The sequence below is a fragment of the Sceloporus undulatus genome, chromosome 4 (genome assembly GCF_019175285.1).
Source record: "Sceloporus undulatus isolate JIND9_A2432 ecotype Alabama chromosome 4, SceUnd_v1.1, whole genome shotgun sequence".
NCBI lineage: Eukaryota > Metazoa > Chordata > Lepidosauria > Squamata > Phrynosomatidae > Sceloporus > Sceloporus undulatus.
The window spans coordinates 92,331,605-92,354,427 of record NC_056525.1 but is presented as its reverse complement, the minus strand read 5'-3'; the positions used below and the strand labels follow the sequence as shown (position 1 = coordinate 92,354,427).

General features: G+C 37.5%; 1 protein-coding gene across 5 annotated transcripts in view; it reads right to left on the bottom strand.

The window, feature by feature from the left end:
* The window catches only part of LRRC7 (leucine rich repeat containing 7), a 255,262-nt gene that overhangs the window by 37,101 nt on the left and 195,338 nt on the right, over nt 1-22,823 (bottom strand). For 4 of the 5 annotated variants that reach the window (XM_042461793.1, XM_042461797.1, XM_042461794.1 and 1 more), the window contains exons 16-21: nt 19,891-19,941; nt 18,491-18,691; nt 16,666-16,777; nt 13,170-13,350; nt 8,883-10,560; nt 2,026-2,175 (exon numbers count right to left, since the gene is read on the bottom strand). In XM_042461793.1, coding sequence (XP_042317727.1) covers nt 2,026-2,175; nt 8,883-10,560; nt 13,170-13,350; nt 16,666-16,777; nt 18,491-18,691; nt 19,891-19,941 — 2,373 coding nt within the window. The remainder of the gene's footprint in view (nt 1-2,025; nt 2,176-8,882; nt 10,561-13,169; nt 13,351-16,665; nt 16,778-18,490; nt 18,692-19,890; nt 19,942-22,823) is intronic. The other variant, XM_042461796.1, reaches the window with a different exon arrangement.

The following is a 22,823-nucleotide window of genomic DNA, read 5'->3' as shown; positions in this document are numbered from 1 at the left end:
TTCATGGGTTGGATCATTAGTCAGCTGCAATGATACTCAAACCTTCAGTGCATTGAGAAAATAAACATATATGCCCACACCCTGGAATGGACAGTAACAAAAAGACTGGAAAGAAAATGAAAGGAAGATTACACATATTGCTAATGCAGAAAGAATACACATTGGTATTTTAAAGGCCTATGCAGTTGGAATTGCTTTAACTTTGAGAAACTAGAAACCATGAACACAACTTGTAACATTCTAAATTAGTAAATAATTCATTAATCAAATGGTAAAATGTCAAAGGTTAGTAGTACATATTATAAATTTGATAATGAATTACATGCCTATTTTTAACACTGTACAATTTTTGTCTGGGGAAAATGTTCAGTGCTTGGCATAACATATTTTAGATGTATCACAGAATCACATATCCAGGACTAGAAGAAACTCACAGGTAGTGCAGCCACTACATGTTGGTTACCCTGGCCCCTACCCAAAACCGACCAAAGTATAACTTATGCCTTTCCTAGATAATTGTTTCTACTATTTGTGGCTAAGATTATGATTGTATCTGTACTACAAAGTTTGATTCCACTGTAATTGTCATGATTTTACCCTATAGGATGGAGTCATGGCAGTTAAAGTTGGTTCAAACTGCTATAATTATGTAGTGTAGATACATTATCTGACTGGCTTTGGCTGCATCCGCATGGCAGAAATAATCCAGTTTGACACCAGTTAAAGTGGTGTCAAACCGGATTATTTCAGCATTATGGATGTAGCCCTAATGACTGACAACTATGGCCTGTCACTTAATGAGCTTTATTGCATGGGGGTTAAACCGCTCCCCAGCGCGTTCTAACGACGGCGAGCGGGGGCGCGCACGGAACGCAATGGGCACCAGATGGGGCCCAAAACGTGACTTTATCGCATGGGGGGACGCCGCCACCGCCGCTGCTCGTTCCCATCGCGTCCCAATTCGGTTCCAGAGGGCGCCATTTCTGGGAACTGTTTCAAAGCGTCCCCAGAAATGGCGCCCTCTGGAACCGAATTGGGACGTGATGGGAACATGCATCGTCGTCGTCCCCCCATGCGATAAAGTCGCGTTTTGGGCCCCATCCGGTGCCCATCGTGTTCCGTGCGTGCCCCCGCTCGCCCCCGGTAGAACGCGCTGGGGAGCGGTTTAACCCCCATGCGATAAAGCTCAATGTCTAATTTTTGGTGCTGCAATTTATATCCACTACCTCATATCTTCTTTCCAACACAAAAGCACAATCTTTCTGTTGTCTTTGTGTGTCACCTAACATGTGAAAACATATTAAGATTTCCTAGCAATTTATTGTCTATCAGCCACATGATTATTAAATAGGCCTATTCAGGGTCATGAATTCATCTTGAAATACAGTTTGATTCAGTATGATTTTACAGAAAGTTATTGGGTATGTCCCCCAATTAGATCACCGTAGATCGTTTTAAAAATATATGGGTATATATATCTTTACACAAAACAGTTAGCTAATTCCACAATGTTCTACATAAAGAAAAACACAAATATAATAAAGATGGGAATGGGACATACATTTTAAAATGTCATTTGAACTATAATTTTAATCCAGCCTTTAGCTAGGACAACAAACTACAACACCTCTAGGCCTCAGGCTCCTATGACACAAACCTAGATGATGAGAGTTTGCAATGGACTTTCCCTGACATTAAATGACTGCACCATTTTAACAACACTGACATCATTAAACATCTACAACATGGAACAGGACCCTCAGGCCTCTTTGGCTAACATAATGGCTATATCAGTCTGCAACAGAAGAGCAGAAAGCAGCATGAACTGTCACGTGGTGAGCCAATTACTTGAAGAAGCAAAGATGTTAAGTAAGCACATTACATTAGCAACTTTGCCCCCTTTTGTTTATTTATTTATTTTAGGACACAAGCATGAATAATATGCAAAGGCTAGAAAGGAAGAGGAAAGAGAGTATGAAAAATTATTATGTGGTTTTGGATATAGGCAGGCTATCTCATACTTACTTTCGGTAGAGGTAGCTCTTGATGCATTTGGTTTTCAAATTTAGGTTTAGTCTGCAAGTTTAATGTCATGCTTCTGCCTGCATGCATTGCTGACAAACCTCCAGAGCGCAGCATGCCAAGGTTAACAGTGTTGTGTTTATAAGCAGCAGTCTGAGTAGAGGAAATAACAACCACGTGACAGGATATGAACACACATGCTCAGTAAGAGAAAATATTGAACATATATGACTAACTTCACATGATCTCAATTAAAGCAAACAAACAATACCAAGGAATAAGTAGCTGTTTTAAGCATGCACTGAGTCAGACAGAAGCACATAGAGTGCTAGTTGTACATAAAATGGTTACCATAAAAAGACATTTACAAGACAGATTTCTGAAGAGCAGAAGGTTTTAAACAGTCAAAGAAAATGATAAACAGAGTTGCCTGTATACTAAGTAAACTACATAAGAACATGGCATGATTAGATATTTGAATCTTTTACATCAATTTCATTAGCTAATGAATGACAGACTCTATTATTTACTTTCACAAAGATCATCATCAACAACAAACCTCAGTTCAGATCTTCTAATTACCATAAAAGGCTGTCCATTAAAATTGATTTCACAGAACATACTGCAGAAGTCATGTACAAGTTTTGAATCTACACTAGCAAAAGACGATCCACTGTAAATACAATCTAATTTTTAAAAATCACAATGGTTCTATTTTAGAACATCAGAAAACAACCTTCATGAATATATAAAATATTAAATTAGCATAAATGTCAAAGATGTAATTTAACCGGTGTGCATTTCCAGAAATATAATGCTGACCCTGAAACATCTGTTTCATCTGCTCATGCAAATGAATTAATACTTGCATCTCTGAAGAAGGAACTGTTTTAAATCAGCCACAGATACAATACCCCAGTGAATAAGAACATCCTTATGAAAACTCACTGCTTTCCAAATTAGATCATTTATTAAAAATACCAATACCACAAGATATGTCTTTCAAATATAAATCTGTCAATTGATACACAGAATGCATGCTTGCATTCATATATTAACTCTTATATTCTCTTATGTAGAGAATTACAACGGAATAATGTGCTCCAGTAACAACAGTAAGCACAATTGTAAATGTGAATATTATGAGACTGTAAATCCATCTTACAATCATGCAATTGCTGAACAGGATGCCAGACCTGTTACTGAACAAGGGGAGAGCAGCTAAGCCTAATGCTTACACTCTGTATTGATAAAAATGGTGTGTTCTTTGTAGATGTGTGCCCTTAAAATATATGTATGGCTGTGTGTAGGTAAATACACATATGCACTAGTTCTTAACAGATTTCTGACAGGTGCTAAGTGTGTGTCCCTATCTGAAACCAGAAATTAAATAAGATTAAATTCCAGTTAGGGTAGGCTGACAAAATAAATAGAATTTACTGAAGTGTTGACTTCACAATTTGCCAATTAATGGGTCTACGCTAGTTCAGACTAACAATTGGTCATAGCTTTCAATAAATATTGAACCCTTTACCTGATTACACTTATAATTGGGATGTAAACATTTTCAGGACAACCGCCTCAAATAGCACTGACCCCTTTAGCCTGGGAAAAGAAATTTATTTTCCCAAATAGCAATACAACAGATAGACTGTAGAATCTATATACTGTTCTTCTAATTTCTTATTATTTAAGAAAAAATCTGAATGTCCAATTGCCCTGTCAACAGAATGCCTTACGTCAATTTTTTTTATCTTTTCTAAAATTGGAAAGTTATAATATCATTAATGGTAAAGGTTCTCCCTTGACAAGATTGTCAAGTCAGTCCTGAGTGTAGGCGGCAGTGCCCATTTTCAAAACTAAACAAAAGGAGCCAGCATTGTCAGACTACTCTGTGACCATGTGGCCAGTATGACTGCACAGAATGCTGTTACCTCCTTACTGAAGTGGTACTTATTTATCTACTTGCACTTTTACATGCTTTCAAACTGCTAGGTTGGCAGAAGCTGGGACTAGTGACAGGAGCTCACTCCATCACACAGCGCTTGGGTCTCAAACTACCAACCTGCCAATCTTCCAATAACCAGAATCAGTGTCTTAACCGCTGAGACACTGCATCCAGCATATTAATAATATTATTTTTTCATATAAATACTACATACAATATTATTTCATTTTTTCAATACTAGTCTTAGGTAAGGGGTGATAAAAGTACTGCCCATGGTTTGCATGTAACCCCTGCATCCCCATAGATAGAGCTTCCCAGTTTCATCCCCCCCAACACAAAAAAAATTCAAACTATTTTTATTCAAACTTTTTGGACCCCCCTGGGCTGTTTTAGGCCCAGGAGAGACATTAAGTAGTAGTTGAGTCCCATTTGAATTCTTTGTTAAATAAATTCATTCATTCATTCATTCATTCAGATTTATTAGATCCCCAAAATAGGATTCCCCAAATGAGCTTGCTAAATAAGCAAAACTGCTCCCACAGAGACTGGGGGAATATTCTGAGTTGTAGTTTTTCCTCTGCCTAATACATATACTATATATACCATACTATACCCTTTAAGAATAGTGCGGTTTGAGATGCAGCTTTCCAGGGTCCTCCAGGAGGACAATGTAACTACCACCCTCAGTTGGCCATTTCTATCTTAAATAGTCCTGTTTCTAAGCTACAACACAGTACTCACTTAAGTGGGAGTTAAACCTCACTGGCCTCACTGGAAGTGAAATGTGGCCAAGCTTGGAATAATGTATATCAATGCTCTGTTGCTTGGAAAAGTTAAATTTCCTGCTACCTACTGTGGAGATTACAGCTAAACCCAGATGGAACAGGGAGTCTGGGCAATGGTAGTAGTAACTGATGTCATAGCCCCTGCTAACCAAAATGTTCACAGGCTTTGACTCTTGGCTCCACTAGACCACTATTGCTTGTAAGACTTCCTAAGAATACAAAAATACATATACTTGCATACCCTCCAACTTTTCACAGATGTGGCCAAGCAACTTCAGAGTGTGGTTAGACTGGCAAACATTATTAATGAAGAAGAACACCTAAGCTAGTAGAGACTGCTAGTCTATTTTTGCCTGAGTCTACTGGGAAGGGCAAAGTTTTTTCCCTACTCTTCTCTTCTCTCCTTCCTGAGTTAATTGATTTGCACTCTGAACTGTTAGGAACAACTGAAATAAGATGAAGGCAAAGGGGATAATTGGGAGGAAAAGAGAGAAACTAGAAAATTGTCAAAGCATCTGTAAAAGTGGGACTGCAGGGAAATAACTGACAGTTTTCATGCCAAACTGGGAAAGTTGGAGGGTATGCATTTTTTAAAAAGGACATTTACAAAATAAACATACAGACTTCAAAGGATGTGACATATAGAACATGTAGGATGTCATTTGCCCTTTCCCATTTTCCGGAAACTTCATTCTATACAGCCTTCAGACTTTAGCTTCAGTTGGAAAAAGCCCCCAAATCAGATCATTTTATTCCTTAACAGCAAATAATAATAATAATAATATGTCTGTTTTATTTTTTAGACTTCTCCCCAGAACCCAAATTACATTACAAGAATTGTTCCAAACTCAGCAGCTGGTAGCATTTTGTTTTAGGTCACTACTTTAAATTATTATAATTTTATTTATAATTATTTTGTAATTATTTAGTTACCCTCACCAAAAACAAACAAACAAACAAACAAACAAACAAAAAATCACACAGGACCCACTGCAGAAAATCTGCACTTAAACAGAAGAAGAAAAAAGATTATCTTCCCTTAGATTGACTGGTTCATTTCTGGAAATTAGACTTCCTTGAAGATCCCCAAATTGGAATTTTTACTTGGCTTTCAAGTATAGGGAAGCACAGGGGCTAGGATTCAGCAGGATATATCCACTGACAAAATTGGCTCTGACAGTAGAATTCAGAGGGGACAATACCCGCATCCCATTTCACAAAATCATGTACACCATGAGTACCTGTTTCCAACCTGCACCAATAATGGCCAGTGCACTTTCTTTTATAACATTTACTAGGGCCCTAAAAATAAGACTTGCAGTCTCAAAATAGACTATACACATGTATTACAGTCCTCAAAGCATAGCAACACTGTAAATGAAGATTGCATTTGTGAATGATCCCCTGCTGAAAACTTTTCATCCATTCAGAAGTATCATGGAAAATGAGCAAGTAACTAGGATACAAGCTAGAATATGCCTTAGACAGAACAATTCTGGTATGCATTTTTTAAAAAAAACACCAGTATTTTGCAGTATTATAGTGTTAAGACAGAAGTACTACATGACATTATTGGGCAGTTCGACTTTCAGTGAGTCACAAGTAAACTGTGAATTTCCGCCATTGAAAAACACAGTGACCTAATGTAAAATATTTCTGATGGCAATTACTGGAAATTATCGCATGGCCATTTTTGCCCTGGCCATACACGGGATGGGATCAGGGTGGAACGGGCAAAAATGAGTGTTGCACAGTAAATTGTAACTCACCCAACCCCCAAGTGTGCTCTCCTGGCTGATTTTGGTACGGAAGCCTTCCATACCACCAAAATCAGCCGGCAGAGTGTGCCTGGAGGACGGGTGATGGTTGGGTGGCAGCACAGTGGCAATTTACTGTGCGATAACACCCATTTCCCCCATTCTGCCCTGATCCCAAGCCGTCCATAGCCAGGGAAAAAATGGCTGTGCGATAATCTCCACTGAGGCAAGACTTTCAAGCAAGACAAGAGTAATTCTGTCACAGGAGTTTGAAGAATGAGATCTACAGGCTTCAGATTATTTGTGAGTCTCAACTTTCACTTCTTTTATGACAACATTTGGCAGCATGTTTAACTGTGGAAGAAAAATACGTACTTCATATTTCAATGTATATTTCCATGAAACAATATGAGTTGGAAGACTTGTAGGGTTTCTTGTTATGTTCCTTCAAGCTGTTTCTGACTTACAGTGAGCCTAAGCAAAGCTAGTAGGATATAAATACCCTAAAGGCACCAGATCCTGTCGCATCTTAGAAGCAAAGAAGGGTCAGCACTGGTTAGTACTTGGATGGAAGACTGATCTGTTGCCATAGAGTTCACAGGAAAGAGCTGAAAAAACAATCTCTGAGTATTTCTTTCCTTAGAAACCCCTACAAAATTCATGAGACCGCCATAAGTCAACAGGAATACAAAGCGAATCTATCACAGGGCCTTCTTGGCAAGATTTGTTCAGCCTTTGAGGCTGAGTGTGACTTGCCCAAGGTGACTCAGTGGGTTTCCATGGCCAAGTAGGGATTTGAACTCTAGTCTGCAGAGTCCAGTGCTCAAACCACTACACAATGTTGGCTTTCATGAACAAAGTAGATGTCAATATATATATAATTCCAGATTGATGAAAAAACTACTCAAGTCTGTAAAAGTCTTAATAAGAGGTGTGACATTCAATAATATAAAGATAATAAAAAACAAAATAAGGCCAATATAATGCCAAGGTAGAGTGACACATTCAATGTGATGTTCTTGATTTTGTTTTTAGATTTTTTTTTTACACAAAGCAGCTACAATGATGTAGAGAGATCTTGTAGCATCTTTGAAACAACCGCAAGAAGTTAGTAGCATATGATTTTGTAGACTTAAGTCTACTTCCTCAGATGCATGAGAGAAAGCTCATGCTGCCAAATTCTTTCTTTTTGTTAGTCTCAAAGGTACTACAAAGGAAGCCCTGGTGGCACAGTAGTTAAATGCTGGTACTGCAGCTGCAAGATTGTATGATCCCAGGGGCTCCAAGGTCCACTCAGCCTTGCATTCTTCTGTAGGTCAGTAAAATGAGTACTCAGCTTGTTGGGATCTATTAGCTTACACATTGTAAACTGCTTAGGGAGTGCTTAGTTCACTTAAGTTTATTGCAAGGCACTTGGAGGAATGGTAATAGAATGGAATGGAACAGGGGGGGAAACATGTGTTACTGCATGGGAGAATGTCTCTGAATCCGCTGGGAGTCCTCAAGCCATTCCCCAGCCATTCCCCAGCCATTCCTGGCAGCTGATTTTGAAAAATTGTTCAAAATCATCCTTCAAAATTGGCTGCCATGGAATGGATGGGGAATGGTTTGAGGACTCCTGGCGGCATTGGCGGCATTCTCCCATGTGGTAACACATATTTTCTTCTCATTCAGTTCCGTTCCCGTCCCTCCAAATGTTGTGCAATAAGCTTTACTGATAAACAGTATAGAAATGTAGTTTCTATTGCTATTGCTACAAGAACTCTCTACATATGGATGCTACAGACTAATACAGCTATATCTTCGAATTCTTCAGCTATAATGATGCAGTCTGGCAAGGAAGAGCTACCAAATTCATAATCCTTCATAAGGATTCTGCAAGAATTCTGTAGAATCTGGAATTGTACCCATCAATTATAAGGTTACCTAGGTCAAACCTTCTCATTATTGTTGTAATGGGTTATTATTTTCTCTCATTATTGAACAAGAGCTAACAAATCATAAAAGGAAAAATTTAAGTTCAGGGGTTTTGTTTTGTTTTACAAAGATGCTTGATTTTGAAAAGACATTTAACATAATCAGAAATCCACTACTGAAATCAACATTACTAAAAGTAAAGATTACCATTTTTGTATTTAAAAACCCAATGTGACATCAGGGAAGTTCTTTTTTAGTTTTCACCCAGGGAACCTTGTTACTAACTCATCATTTATAATTCAGTATGGAAAAAAAACCCTCATGTTTTATTTGTCTATAACACAAATCTGGGAAGTATTATTAGATAACATATTAATCACTGCAAGCAGATAGTTTTGATATATAAAAATATAAAAACTAAAGGGATTAATTGCAGAGAAATGCCAAACATACCCTGTCTAACCTTCTAGCTTCTATATGTCTAAGTAGCTGTTGTCTCCAGTCAGCGGGCATTTTACCACAGCTCTCATTTCCCTTCACAGGGGTAGGCCTTGTCTTTATATCAGTGTTATCTGACGGCTTGTCACCATAGTTACCCAAGTTATAGTCTGATGGTATCTTTTCCAACAGAGCTGCCATTGTAGGCCTAGCTGAAACTGGCCTGGTTTGGGAGGTACCATAACTCTCTGTACTGTAGCTTCTTGCAGACAATGGCCTCCTTTGTGTAAGGTTTTTAACTGGAAAACTTCCAGACTGGGCTTTCACTTCTTGATATGAAGGATGTTCATCTTCATACCTGCCATTTCTTTTGAGGAACTGGGATTCAGACACTTGCATGCTGCTTTGGCGTTCCATAGCTCCTCTATACTGATGTCTGTTATACCTATCGCTTTGTGGCAGTTCGTGTGGTTCACTCACTCTTCTGTACATTGACATTTCTGTTGAACTGGCCAGTGAATCGGCTCTTCTCAAAAACCCAGCCCTTGATCCCTGACTTGAGTACTGAGTATTTACAGTCTCTTCATTAACAGAAGGCTGAGAGAAAGAAAACATGTGCTCCATGGGTGGGTATCCACGGTAGGCTCTTGGGCTTACCAAATCCTTGGAGACATTTTTAGTCTGCTGGGGAATGTATTCTGGAGTATGCTGAAAAGGTGGTGGTATCCTCTTTTCTGCTTTCACTTCCACTGATCCTTGGGGATTAAAGCTTTGGTCAAACTGATACACCTTTTTAGTCACAGAAGGCTTTTGCTGCTGCTGGACCTTAACACTTCCATAGGTCAGCATCTCATCATCAAGCATTGGTACAGATTGGCTACGAGACATACTAGACATTCCATGTTCTGTTCCCATCATTTTATCTGACCTTTCATGCATTCCTGCATTGTCAGTAGTAGCTGCATAGTTCTCTAGTGGAATATTATAAACCTTATAAGCGCCAATATCTATCTCATCTATACTTTGTGACTTTTTAAATCTATTAGTCTTCAAATCCCTCATCATTGGAGAAAGCCTTTCTGTACTCTTGCTGATGGAAATGATGTTTTTAGAAGGCTCCGGGTGACAATGAATATGTGAAAACACATTACTGAGACTCCTATTAGCATTGGAATCATGATATTCCCATTGTGTTCCTGGAGAAAAGGTGCTAGTTATTTCAGGAGAGTCTTTCACAAGTTCTTTCCTTTCAGGTAAAGGGCTAGTGTTTGGGGTGCCCTCCAGTTTAGAAGGAAAGGCTGTCCTATCTTCAAAAGGGCTAGGGGTTCTCGTCCAGTTCTGCCAAGGGTTTGATGGAGGCACTTCTGATTCAGGCGTGTTTCTCAAAGTGGGCTGTTCAAGTTCAAGGGGAATACCAACTATCCTGTCTTGTCTAATTAAAGGCCTGCGGCCATGAGCAGATGTGCTTCTTGATTTAGAGCTTAAGAGGGGGTTAGTGCTGGGGTTCTCCACCGTGCTCTCCTCTGCTACAAATCCTGTGTTGTCATAGTGTGAGCCATCATTCCAGCTGTCAGCAAAGGTGTCACTCATTGGACGCCGATCATTATGCTGCTGCATGTTTCCTGCTGGAGCAGATTCCCGTTGGCTGAGCAAAGGCTTTGTCTCAAGGGGCTGAGGAAAAGATTGGACAAGCCTGCAAGAAACATAGATTTTAAAATGAAAAAAAAATCAACTTTTTTCAGAAAGGAAGCTATCATAAAAGAACAAAATGCCTCACCTTACCATTGCTGTACAGTAAGTATAGTTTAGTCTGTTTATTAGTGAGCAGGAATACAAGCCAACTTGCAACGGAATAAGAAAAATGGTTGGGAACTTTGGTAAATTCTCAGTGCTAGCTCTATTGATCTTTAGAAATGGAATAGAAAATTGGATGGGGGGGACACATCTATATTTTTATTTCCCCTAACCTTTGTAGTAAAAATACAGTAGAATACAAGGTTAAGTGAAGAAACTACAGCTTCCTGTGGAATCAACTGTCCAAAGCAAACAGACTTATATTCTTTCATGGAAGGTCAGTTTTGCCTGTACCTATTTCTAGTGATTTCAAAACTTTATAAATACACTTGTCCTTGTGGTTAGGGGCACAAGGACCCCCATGAATGTAGAAAAACTGCAAATAAGAAAAATGCTATGTTTTAATCTGAGAGAACACCTCTCTAGGAATCTCTAGGTCCTCCAGTGCAACTCTGTGGCCAACATCTGCCATACATTGACCATAGAATTGTGCTGGAGGAGCTACAAATGCCTACTGGAGTGTTCTCTCTAGGAATCTCTAGGTCCTGCAGTGCGACTTTTGGTTAAAGTTAACCATAGAGTTGCACTGGAGGACTTAGATATTCGTAGAGAGAACATATTAATAAAACCATGAATAATCAAATCCACAAAAGTCAAAGGTGCAAATGTGGAGGGACAAGTTTACAGATTTCATTCTGACGATCTGACCAAAAAAAGCTTAGACATATGGCAACAGAGTTTAGACAACTTGTCAGAATTTCTCCATGATTTTAAGAAATCACTAAATGGTATTCTTTTCCTTTTAAATAACATGATTGACCCCAAAGGTCTATCAAATGTTTAAAGAAGTGAATCCATCATGCATATTACTTTTGTTATTTTACATGAAAATTTTAAAAAATCCTCTGCTCATACACATGTGATAATCATAGAAAAATGTTCAAAAGTAATAGTTTTTGAACATTAATGTCAAGGTGAGGTTTTGAAATTACATTTCTTTTTCTGAAAGCCTAGAATTGTCTTTGTTAATAAAATAATAGTTAGTGAAATACAAAAGCTCACAGGGAAAGGAAATGGTCCTACAAGGCAGGGAAATATCCAAGTGTAGTGAGCAATGAAAAATGGGATGTTTGAAAAATATTTCAATCAAATATTTATAAAATGAATATGGGTTGAGTTGGGAACATAACTTTTAATGTTAATGTTATCACAGATCTTCAGGAAAATAGTTTGAATTTTCATTTCCTGTAAATATCTGCACTGAGATTGGGCAGATGGTATGTTAATTCTACTGAATTTTTGTTCCCACAGATACTTGATAATTTTAATCTAGTGCAAAAAATATATTTAATAAATAAAGTAACTAAATTATAAAGGGTGTAATCCCACAGTTTAATTCTTCTCTCAATATGAACAGTACTTAAATATTTTTCATGTTGGTTGTATTGTGTTCCAACCAAACATCCAAGTGCAATCAATGTATTTTGTAAGCAATCTCAAAGAAAATGAGAGAGGGAGGGAGAGAGAAAGAAGAGCAATATCCTCATTTAAAAAAGGTTAAGGTAGTCCCTTGACATTAATATCTAGTTGTAACCGACTGTAGGGGGTGGTGCTCATCTCCATTCATAAGCCGAAGAGCCAATGTTGTCCGAGGACTGCTTTAGTGGTTATGTAGCCGGTATAACTGCACCGAATGCTCTTACCTTCCCACCAAAGTGGTACCTATTTATCTACTTGCATCTGCATGCTTTTGAACTGCTAGGTTGGCAAAAGCTGGGACTAGTGACAGGAGCTCACCCCATTATGCAACACTTGGGCCTTGAACTGCCAAACTTCAGATCTTCTGATCATCAGAATTGGCATCCTAACCACTAATCATCATTTACATGTATATAATTTTTTTTTGCATAAACTTAATTATCTTTCTACACAGAGGAAAAATCCACATGTAAACAGATATGGATTTTTGTGCCATATGAAGTACACAGCAGTGAGCCTGCAAGCAATGTCACAGTCTCTTTGAAAATTCAGGCTACTGCATTCCTAATGGAATAAAACCATCTCTAGCTAATTTAACCACCCTGTATAGGGCTCCATGTGTGGGAGAAAAAAATGTGAAGGATGAATCACAGTTATGGCTCTCATATTCTTGTTCTCTGCTATATACCTGGGAATTGTGTTACAAGGATATGATACCATTAAAATGTGTGTTAGATACACTGGAAATATGCAGATAAACCTGTACTCAGGATGGAAGATATTCAGAAATGTTGAAACTATACATGGACCCAAGCACTACTTTACTGGTACAAAAATGTAACACATCCACCTCTACCTCCAGTACCAAAGTTCCTGTCTTTTTGTTTTTAAGGACTCCTTGTTTTATAAAGTGTTCTTTTTTTAAGTTCTTACATTTCACAATTATTTAAATTCTTATACTTCAGGATTCCTTATCTTTATTTATATTCAAAACTGGCATTACAAATGGAGCATGGCATGTGAACATACCTGTTCCCCCATAAAGAATTGTTCACAGCATCTTTAGCAGTAGTTTGCAAAGACCCCATTTTAATGCGAGCATTAGAAGACCCAGAAGAAGCCTGTGAAGGTGAATAGTCTGAGTAGGTTCCTGAAGAAACACTGTTATTCATGCAGTGAACTTTATCTGCTACAGACTCATCTGTTGACTCTGCAAATGGAATGAGAAATATGAAATTAAAATTTCACGGGTGAGGAAAAGATAAACCTAACATATGTACGAAACAACTGGTGTGTTCCCACTTCTACAATGTCCAACTGTATAGTCAATTGCAGTAGTGTCAGTGAGAGGGTGCAGGGGTGTGGATCACACTGGGTGACAACCCAGAAGGGGGTGTCCCCCACTGGGGTGGTACACCTAAAGGGACTGGCATGGCTACTGGGCCTTCCTGCTTACCCAGGAGCTGTACCAGATCCTAAATGGGCCCTACAGAGGCCACAGCACCACCTCCCTCAGTAGCAGCAGCAGCTTCGAGGTGCCTTCGGAGTCTTGCACAGCAGAAGCCACGTAGTCTCTGAAGCCTTTGCAGGGGCAGAGGAGCCTTTAGAGTTTTGCATGGCTGCAGCAATGCAAGACTCTGAAGACTGGGGGGGGGGGGTTTGCGGTCCTGGGTAGAAGCAGCCACGCAGGAGTCTGGGGGGGGGGGGGGGGGGGGTGCTGTAGCTGTCTAGCCAAGCCGGCGGGGCAGGGGGAGTACAAGGCAGATCCTCCCTGCACTGGCTGACACCCACCTAGGGATGCCACTGGTAAGCTGTGTACTTTATCTACAGAGATAATTTTGTGTGTTATACAGTACATATTATATCCTTCCTCTTTCTTATTTTTATTTGTGATTCTCTCATTGTCTTGATCAATAAGTATATATTGTCTTGCTGCAAATATAAGACTTCATTATTATCCTTCAAGTATATTGTGAACTGTATTCATTTGTGGACTAGATTGGACAAAGAGGAGGAAGAGAAAAAGGAGAGGAAGGGAAAGGAGATGGTTTATACTTTCCTCATATCATCCATGAATCACACTGTTACTGCCAAAGACAAGAAGATGTGATCCAGCCCAAGCATTATGGTTCTGGACTGATCAGACCCCACCCCATCCCACTAACCTCAGAAGAATAATTTAGCTACTGCTGATCTTTATTGCTACAAAATTTCTCATCTGTTCCTCTTCATAAGAACCAAGATCTCACCATCATTATTAGACTATATTCTTTGTACTTTTCACAGATTTATTAAAGCCAATTTTGGAAGCATGAAACCAGCATATCGGATGCCTGGGCACACAGCATGTTTGTGACTGATATTACAGAATAGTATATTTGAAAACATTTATAGCAAATAATGTTTTAAAGTAAATAAAAAAGTTTTTTTTATTTTAAATACATGAGTTCAGAATTCAAATCATGACTATTCTGAACTCTCGTTTTAAAATAAGGTTTTATATGAGGAAATATGAATACTGTCCATGGTGATATCTGTTCATTAATAGTAATAATATTAATAATAAATATCTTACCCACCTCTCCCTATGGATTGAGGCGGGGAACAACAATAGATTAAAAACAACAACAGACAGGACACATACCACCAGTTAAAAAAACACACCACCAATTTAAAAACATATACCACAGTTAAAATAGCATATAAAACCCATTTGTGTTAAAAACAATCAATTTATACTTTAAAACACATAATTTAAAAGTACTACACCACTGACAAATTTCCTCTGAAAGATCATTCCATAATCTGGGGAAGGCTAAAAAAGTGTCCTCTGGGTAACAGCTGTCAGTCTATTGAAGTAAATGTTTGCTAGAGGACCTCAGTGTAGGGGGCAGATTATATGGAAGAAACTGATCTCATAGATAACCTGGACCCAAACCATGTAGGGCTTTAAAGGTAACAACCAACATTTTGTACCTTGTTTGGAACATTTCATTATGGTATTTTAAAACTTTAAAACAGGGACAGGGGCATCCAATTGTGTCAGCATTATCAGTTCCTTGATTGTGAACATATACCTCTGTGCTCCTTTTCCCATGGGGGAGCTACACGTATATTGTGTCTTTTGATTAAAGGAAGAGAATTATCCTTCATATATGAAATTTATTTAATTTTATGATATAGTAAAAAAAAGGTGTATTTTTATTTTGTGTGTATGCGTATGTGCGTGTGTTAGTTTCAGGCAACACACAAATAGTTTAGAGGTTAAGAAAATTAGAGTAGAGAAATCAGGAAGTTCAGCCCTGGAAATTGGAGGTTAAAAATTTCAACGAAGGTTTTAAAAAGCCATTCAAGGAAACAGAATGTTATAAATGTGCACAAAAGTGTGTGTATGTGGAGTTTGCCAGGTAGCAGGAACTTAGCAGCAGAAACAAGAAACTATCTTCTCAATTACTTGAAGATGGATGGATAAACTAGAGAGGAAGAAATTATATCAGAGCATAAAAAAGGCCAGAGTCAAAAAAAGAAAGAGCTGCACCTGGAAAACCAAGTAAGAGGACTGAACAATGGATCTAGATACAATAAGGGCACTTTCAAGTTAGGTTAATTTGCTATGGCTGTCCTTGATTACTTTATTATCATGTTGCTCATTTGGTAAATGTGTACACATTCATTCAGATTTCATAACGTTTCTTTAATGACATTTTTGTTCAGTAAACATTAAACTTTGTTATTTGACATGTTGAGATTTCTTTCTTTTTTCTTCTTCCTCATCCTCTTCTTGTGTGTGTGTATGTGTGTGTGTGTGTGGGATAACTCCCCTATTTTTAATAGGCACCTCACCCTTCCTAAAGTATTTGACACCTAGAGGATTGGAGGTTTATTTGATGGAGACAATCAGAGAAATATTTTTGCTTGGTAGAAAAGTGGGCCCTCCATAGTTGCTGGAGTTAGAGGCAAAGGACCCCCATGACACAGGAAAAAAACACAAATAAAAAACCATTAATCTTTTTACCTGAGAGAACACCCCTCTAGGAATCTCTAGGTCCTTCAGTGCAACTGTTTGGTCCTCATCTGACAGGGATTGACAACAGAATCACTCTGGAGGACCTACAAATGCCCAGAGAAGTGTTTTCTCTAGTAATTTCTGGATCCTCCAGTGCAATCCTATGGTCAACTTCTGGCAGAGTTGCACTGAAGGACCTAGAGATTCCTAGAGATAACATATTATTGAAGTCTGCAAATAGTCAAATCCACGAAAGTCAATGCCACAAATGTGGAGGTCCAACTGTAGAAGAAAAGACCACTTGAAAGGAGGAGCAAAAATATCCAAACAGTATGGAAACATTATTTTGCCTGTTTTCCTTCCAATCACTAGAAATGCAATGGCCAGCCTACGACAGCAGGTTCATAAAATAATTTCTGAATAGGGTCTGGCCAGTTTTGAAAAAGAGGTAAAATAAAGTATAATATATTACTTAGACATATTACAACCTATGTCTCTGAATAACTATAAAATGAGTACCTTTTTTTTCTTTCCCCAAGAGAACAAGTTTAGGTTGGTACAATGGTGCTTCAGCCATTGAGGGTCGAAGTTCTCCTATCCTCATATCATTCACAGGGTGTACAAAAGGATCCTGCAGAATGCAAACATATTGAATAATTAAGTAACATTATAAAGGGGAATTCTGAGAAATCACACTACTCAAACTCTTTGCATAATAATCAACATTAACATTGAATACCAAGTTCTATAATATTATTATAGACACATGCATGAACTTTGAGTATAAGCTGCCAACAGTAGTATGAGTCTTGAACAGGGACATCCACAGTGTGACTGCTCTATTTCCCTTGTAAATATGATTAAACATTGCCATGCAAAAGTATCATCTTGCCTGCACTCACTGATGATTCTCACCACTTGATAAAGACCTGGCCTTAGAGTTGGCACATTGATAGTCCTTATCGGCTGGGAGGTGATACAGAAATATTTTAAATAAGCATGAGGCTGAGCAATATGTCACTAAAAGTGCAATAGACACTGTGCTTTGCCTAACCTGCCTTCTCTGGAACTCAAGACTGACTAGGGCTCTGACTACACCCTCTTTGGTTCCTTGGACCCTAATCTACTTGATCTGGCATAAACATTGCCTGTTTGGGCTATAGCTTTCATTTGGCTGTAGAATTATTTAATATTTGGTTCCACAAAGAAAAGAACATCCAAGTAGAACCATTTAAAACAGGGGTGGGGAACTGTGGAAGGCAAGGAGGCACATTAGTACTCAAGGAGACCTTGAAGGGGCAGATTTGCTCTAGCCAAAATTAAAATTAAAAATAAAGAAAATGTCATCAAATGCATCTGGGGGCATGGGAGTATTTTCACTATGTTGGATTTTAAATAAAGACCTTTCCTGGGTCCAAACTGGCTCAGGGGTTCCCACAAAATGCATTCCCCAAAGTGGGCATTTTGAAGCAAAAATATTAAAAAAAAAACAATTGCAAAAATTGTTTTTTATCTCTGGATGGCACCCCTGGATGGCTCCAAACATGGTGGAAATGTTCTCCACCTCCATCTGGGGACATTCTGGACCATGCACGCACACACGCACACACAAACATATATGATCTTATATACATATTTGAATCTGAGACAGAATGTGACAGGCCACATGTGGAACATGGGCTGCACTTTTCCTAGTTTTGATTTAAAGTAAAATGCTTCAGAAGCACAAAGGTGTGATAGCCAGTCACACTTCTGAACTGTCACTGAAGCATACCCTCACCTCTCCCGTCTTTAAAGCATCCATGGAGCAGCCATTTCTTCAATAATAGGAACTTACGTTATGAAGAAATAGCTGCTCCGCAAACGCTTTGCTGACAGGAGAGGAGAGGCAATGCTTCAGTGACCGACTCTCACATTTTCATGCTTCTGGAGCATTTTATCAGCATTTTAACCACAGTAAGCTCGCTGTGATAATTTCCTTAAAATCTCTAGGTTCTCTAGGTCCAGCATGATGTCTGGTTGACAATGACCAAACAATATTATTGCTGCTGTTTTGTATATCAAAGAAGGTATCTATTTGTTATCCATAATGCTCAGCAGAAACATTTTTGGTAACATTACATAATCTAGCTTTTATTTATTTTTTTTTTGATTGATACATAAATCTTAGACCAGTAACTTTTTGCTTTCTTATAATTTCACCACATATTAAAAATTTTAGATTTTAGAGATAAGTGGAGGGATGGAGAGTGAGTGACAAATAAGCTTACTCATATCTTAATAAAGTGACCTATATTACACGGATATTAGTAAATATTGTTTTAATTGCACTGCTGCTTGTTACCTCCACTGACATTTCCTTCGCTGCCATGGGCCACTTGTGCTCATATTTTTCCTTCACAGTTTGCTCTGAGCTGGCAGTTGGTGTTGAATTCTCAGGCCTCACTCCATGGGTAGATTTGCCCACCAGATTTTGAACAGATTTCACCATATTCTTTAAGTCTTCTGGGTATGGAGTTGGATAGCGCTTTAGGTTTATTTCAACCTGAGCATTCATTTAACAAAATAAATTAAAAGCACAAATAGGAAATAAAAATAAACATCTAGTTTTGATTGTCAAGTGTATATTAAACGCAAAACATAGAGACAGTGAGTATAGGCATTTGAGACAATGTTAACATAAAACATTTGCTATACCGTGCCTCTAAAATGGTAACGCCTATGTCAATTACAACATGGCGAATTTGAAATTGGTGTGAGTTACTAAAATTGATTCCCCCCCCCCATTAGCTCTATAATCTGACAATACTTCTGTTAAAATTATACCTTGATGCTCAGGCAGTTAAGCAACCCTCTAATCATTTGGACAGAATCTAGAAATCTGGTAATATATGGGAAATCACTTTAGATTTATAATACAAGCTTGTGATAACTTATTTTAACACACTAGTAGAAATCCAAAAAAGTTTATATGTTTTTAAGTCTGACTGAAATCAGTGAGACTTAAATGCTCATTAATTTTATGGATTGCACAACCAATATGAAATAGTTTTTTCCTGCTCTGATGGATGTATTTGTATAAAAATGTGATATTAATTTTATTTTTAAATGTGATATTATTAAATCTACCACAAAAGGAAAAGTGGCATGTACAGCCAAGGTTCCAATGCAACATTAATAGGCATCCATTCAAAAAGCTTGACTGATGTGAAGAGTACAAACTATGGTAGCAACTTACACTCAGCACTGAAGTATAATTAAGTATGCAGAACGAACAAGCACATCCAAACATGGCTCTCAATAGCAGATGTGAAATACTATGTTACAAGTCAATGTACAACTCCAACAAGAAAACTAAATAAGTGATGTGTAGAATATAGCACTGCTATAACTCTAATTGGTTTACAATGGAAATACTGTAATTGCTGATCATCTAATTTGGTTTACTACATGACCAGGGCTATGATTTAAGATTTAAAGATAGCTGGGATGTAAGCCAAATAGTACATGCACTGCAAAGGATACTAAAAAGACACAGTAACTAAATTAACCATGGAAGAAGATTTGAGTAAAGTCAATTTATCTTAGAGTCAATATTAACTTTCATTGTTAAATGTACTCTCAGATGTGCTAGATAGAATTAGGGTGAAGATATTCCCATATTGATATTAAAAATGATAATTACCAATGAAGTCTAGACTCCCTTTCTATTCATGGTCTTTTATGTTTCACATTTAAAGTTACCTCAGAAGTAGCATGCCGCTGGGGATAAAAACCTTCCAAAGTGCAATATTCCTGGATAGAAGAATTTCTTTTTTAATTTCTAATGTCAAATTCATGTCAGCAAACAATGAAATACTTGACCAAAAGGCCCATCAATACAAATTTATTATGAAAATTAAGTTAAAAGATTTATTATCAAACATTTCATTTAACACAAAATAACAAAGCAAGCCCTTTTAAAACTTAGAATATGAATACATAGTCTGTTCAGGGCACTTATTTCCTTAAAAATCAGGCTCTTGATAGAGTTGTTTGACTCCTCAGAATCATGTCTTCATATCAGCCAAACAGAAAGATGCCTGCAGTTGACATGCAATGCATAGGTAATCAAGATGCCAAAGAAATCAATGGTGGCTTGAAAGCACCAGTGAGACTCCATCTTTACTCTGCATTATGATTACTGAATAAACATATAAGAGAGTCACTTTCAACAACCCATTTATTCACCATCTCTATATAACCATTTTATTATGACCTAATAAAGTTAAAATTTGCAAAAATAATATAATAAAAACATTTCCACATGGTTTCCTTTAGATACATTTAGCATTCCCAAAGTCTAGCATCACTGAGACAAATCATAAAATATCTGTTTGACATATTTAAATTGGAATTTATGCTATTATTACTGAAAGTACTCTAGGTTCCCTTCCACCTTAAAAATATGCAATTTTATTAGACTTGCAATTACCTTTATTAAAACTAAATGGAAATTATGGGTAATTCACACATGTTTATCTTTTTGAATTGCAACAACCAAATAAATATGGTTTTAAAAACATTGCAATTAAATTCACATCAGGGAGATAAATAAGTTTTTATTCATTTCTTTATTTCAAGGATTTATATCCAGCCTTTCACCCACAATGGCATCCAAGGCAGATTTATAGTATCAATGGATATTGACCACATAAAAGTAATTGCTTGATGCTGCAGTCACATCCATGTGTCATCTTAGAATCAAAGGATGCTAAAAAGATAACATTTCAGGTATTTCAGAAATAGTATGACTAGTAAAGATATAACAGTTTCTCCAGAGAACACCAGTCAGCAAATTGGAAGCAAAACTTAGAAACAGCTCCCTGGAATAAAGACCCTGAAGATCTTAACTTAAAGCTCTTAACTACAGTTAGGCTAAGGATCCAAACTTCACCTTATGATCCCAGTGGTTAGTCTTGACTATGGTGAATATAAGTGCTGATGAACTGCATAAACAATAGGGCAATAGTTGATCTAAGAAAAAAAAGGCAAGTGCATTTCTGAGTCTGGCTTCCAGTTTGTAAACTGCTGCTAGTAACAAGTCAGTTATATGTGTGTACAGCAGGGACACTGTACAAATGTAACGTAAGAATAGTATTTTATTCTAGTGCAGTTCTAAATTGTAGTTTAGATTTACAGAGCACATTTCTAGTTTGAGAACAACACATAAAGCAATTTGCAAACTCTCTGAAAGTTCAGAAGTAAATCAGTCAAGTAAAAGCCTTTACATTTACCTGTGGTATTGTGAGGCCAAAAGGTTTTAAGCTAAAAAAATGTTTACAACAAAATAAGATGACTAATCTGGCTATAGAAATGAATAATTCCTTTCTCTTGCTTGCACAAACTGTCTTGTAAATACGCTTACTAAAACAGAAATGGAAGTTAGTTTTTTTCCGAATTCTCCATTTCACTTCACTGGTAGATGAATTTCATGAATTTCTAAATGTTACTGATTTAATTAACAGACATGACTCTTCAGTTCACTAAATCAAGTTTGAAATTAAACCACTCATCTCAGTCCAGAAGGGCAATGCTCACACAAATATTTTGCTGGAAGCATTCTCGAAGGCTAGCATTCACAACAGAGGCCCTTATCTGGATTAAGGAAAATATGCATTATATTTTGAATGTGTGTGCCCACCTCTAGTTGTTTAAATAGGCCCCTGGAAACAGTTATAGGACTGTCCAGATAGGGGCCTCTGCTGGGACAAAAAATTGGTATCAAGGCAACTATGAGCTAAATCCAGTGGAACTTTCTTCCTCTTCCTTTCCTGTTTTAGCCTTCCACAGCAACCGAACTGGTTGAGGGGTTTCCTAATCCCTTGCAATTGCTTGGAGGCCTGCTTTGGTGACAGACTAGTGCAATGCTTTGGGAACTGATTAGTGGCAATCCACTGATTACCACTATTCTGTCAGTAGAACACCGTTCCTGGAAACTACCCTGTGACATTAAGCAAATCTTTGGGATGTGGTATAGATATGACACTCATATTTGATTTTAATTGTTTTAGAACGTTTATTGTAAATTTTTAAACTATTTTATTTGTGAGCCACCTAAGGTCCCTTTCTGGGAGAAATATGGCATAAAAATGAAATATAAATAAATACAGTGGACCCTTGGTATCCATTGGGATTTGTTTCCAGGAACCCCCATGGATACCAAAATCTGTGTATGGCATATTCCATTAAATACAGTGGTATAGTGAAATGGTGCCCTGTATATAAAATGGCAAAAATAAGGTTTGCTTTGGAATTTTATATTATTTTTGAATATTTTTAGACTGTGGATGGTTGAAGCTGTGGATAAAAAAATCCATGGATACAGAGAACCAACTGTATTTTGAAGACTCATAAAAGAAAAAGGTAGTAATTAACATGAAATGCAAATTCTATTAGATCTTATTGTGGAAGTGAGATAGTGAAGTCCAGAAACACTAACAAAAGACAACTGAATTTCTAGTGAGCCCCCCTCTCATTTTTATATGGAAAAAATATGCTGTGAGTCCTCTCAGATGAAAGGTTTCTCATATTTAACTATAGGATATTTCTAGCTTTCAATTAAGGTTTCACACAAAGACAGCTGTATGGGACTAAATCCAGCAATTAGCTCCAACTAGAAGAGACTAATTGAATTA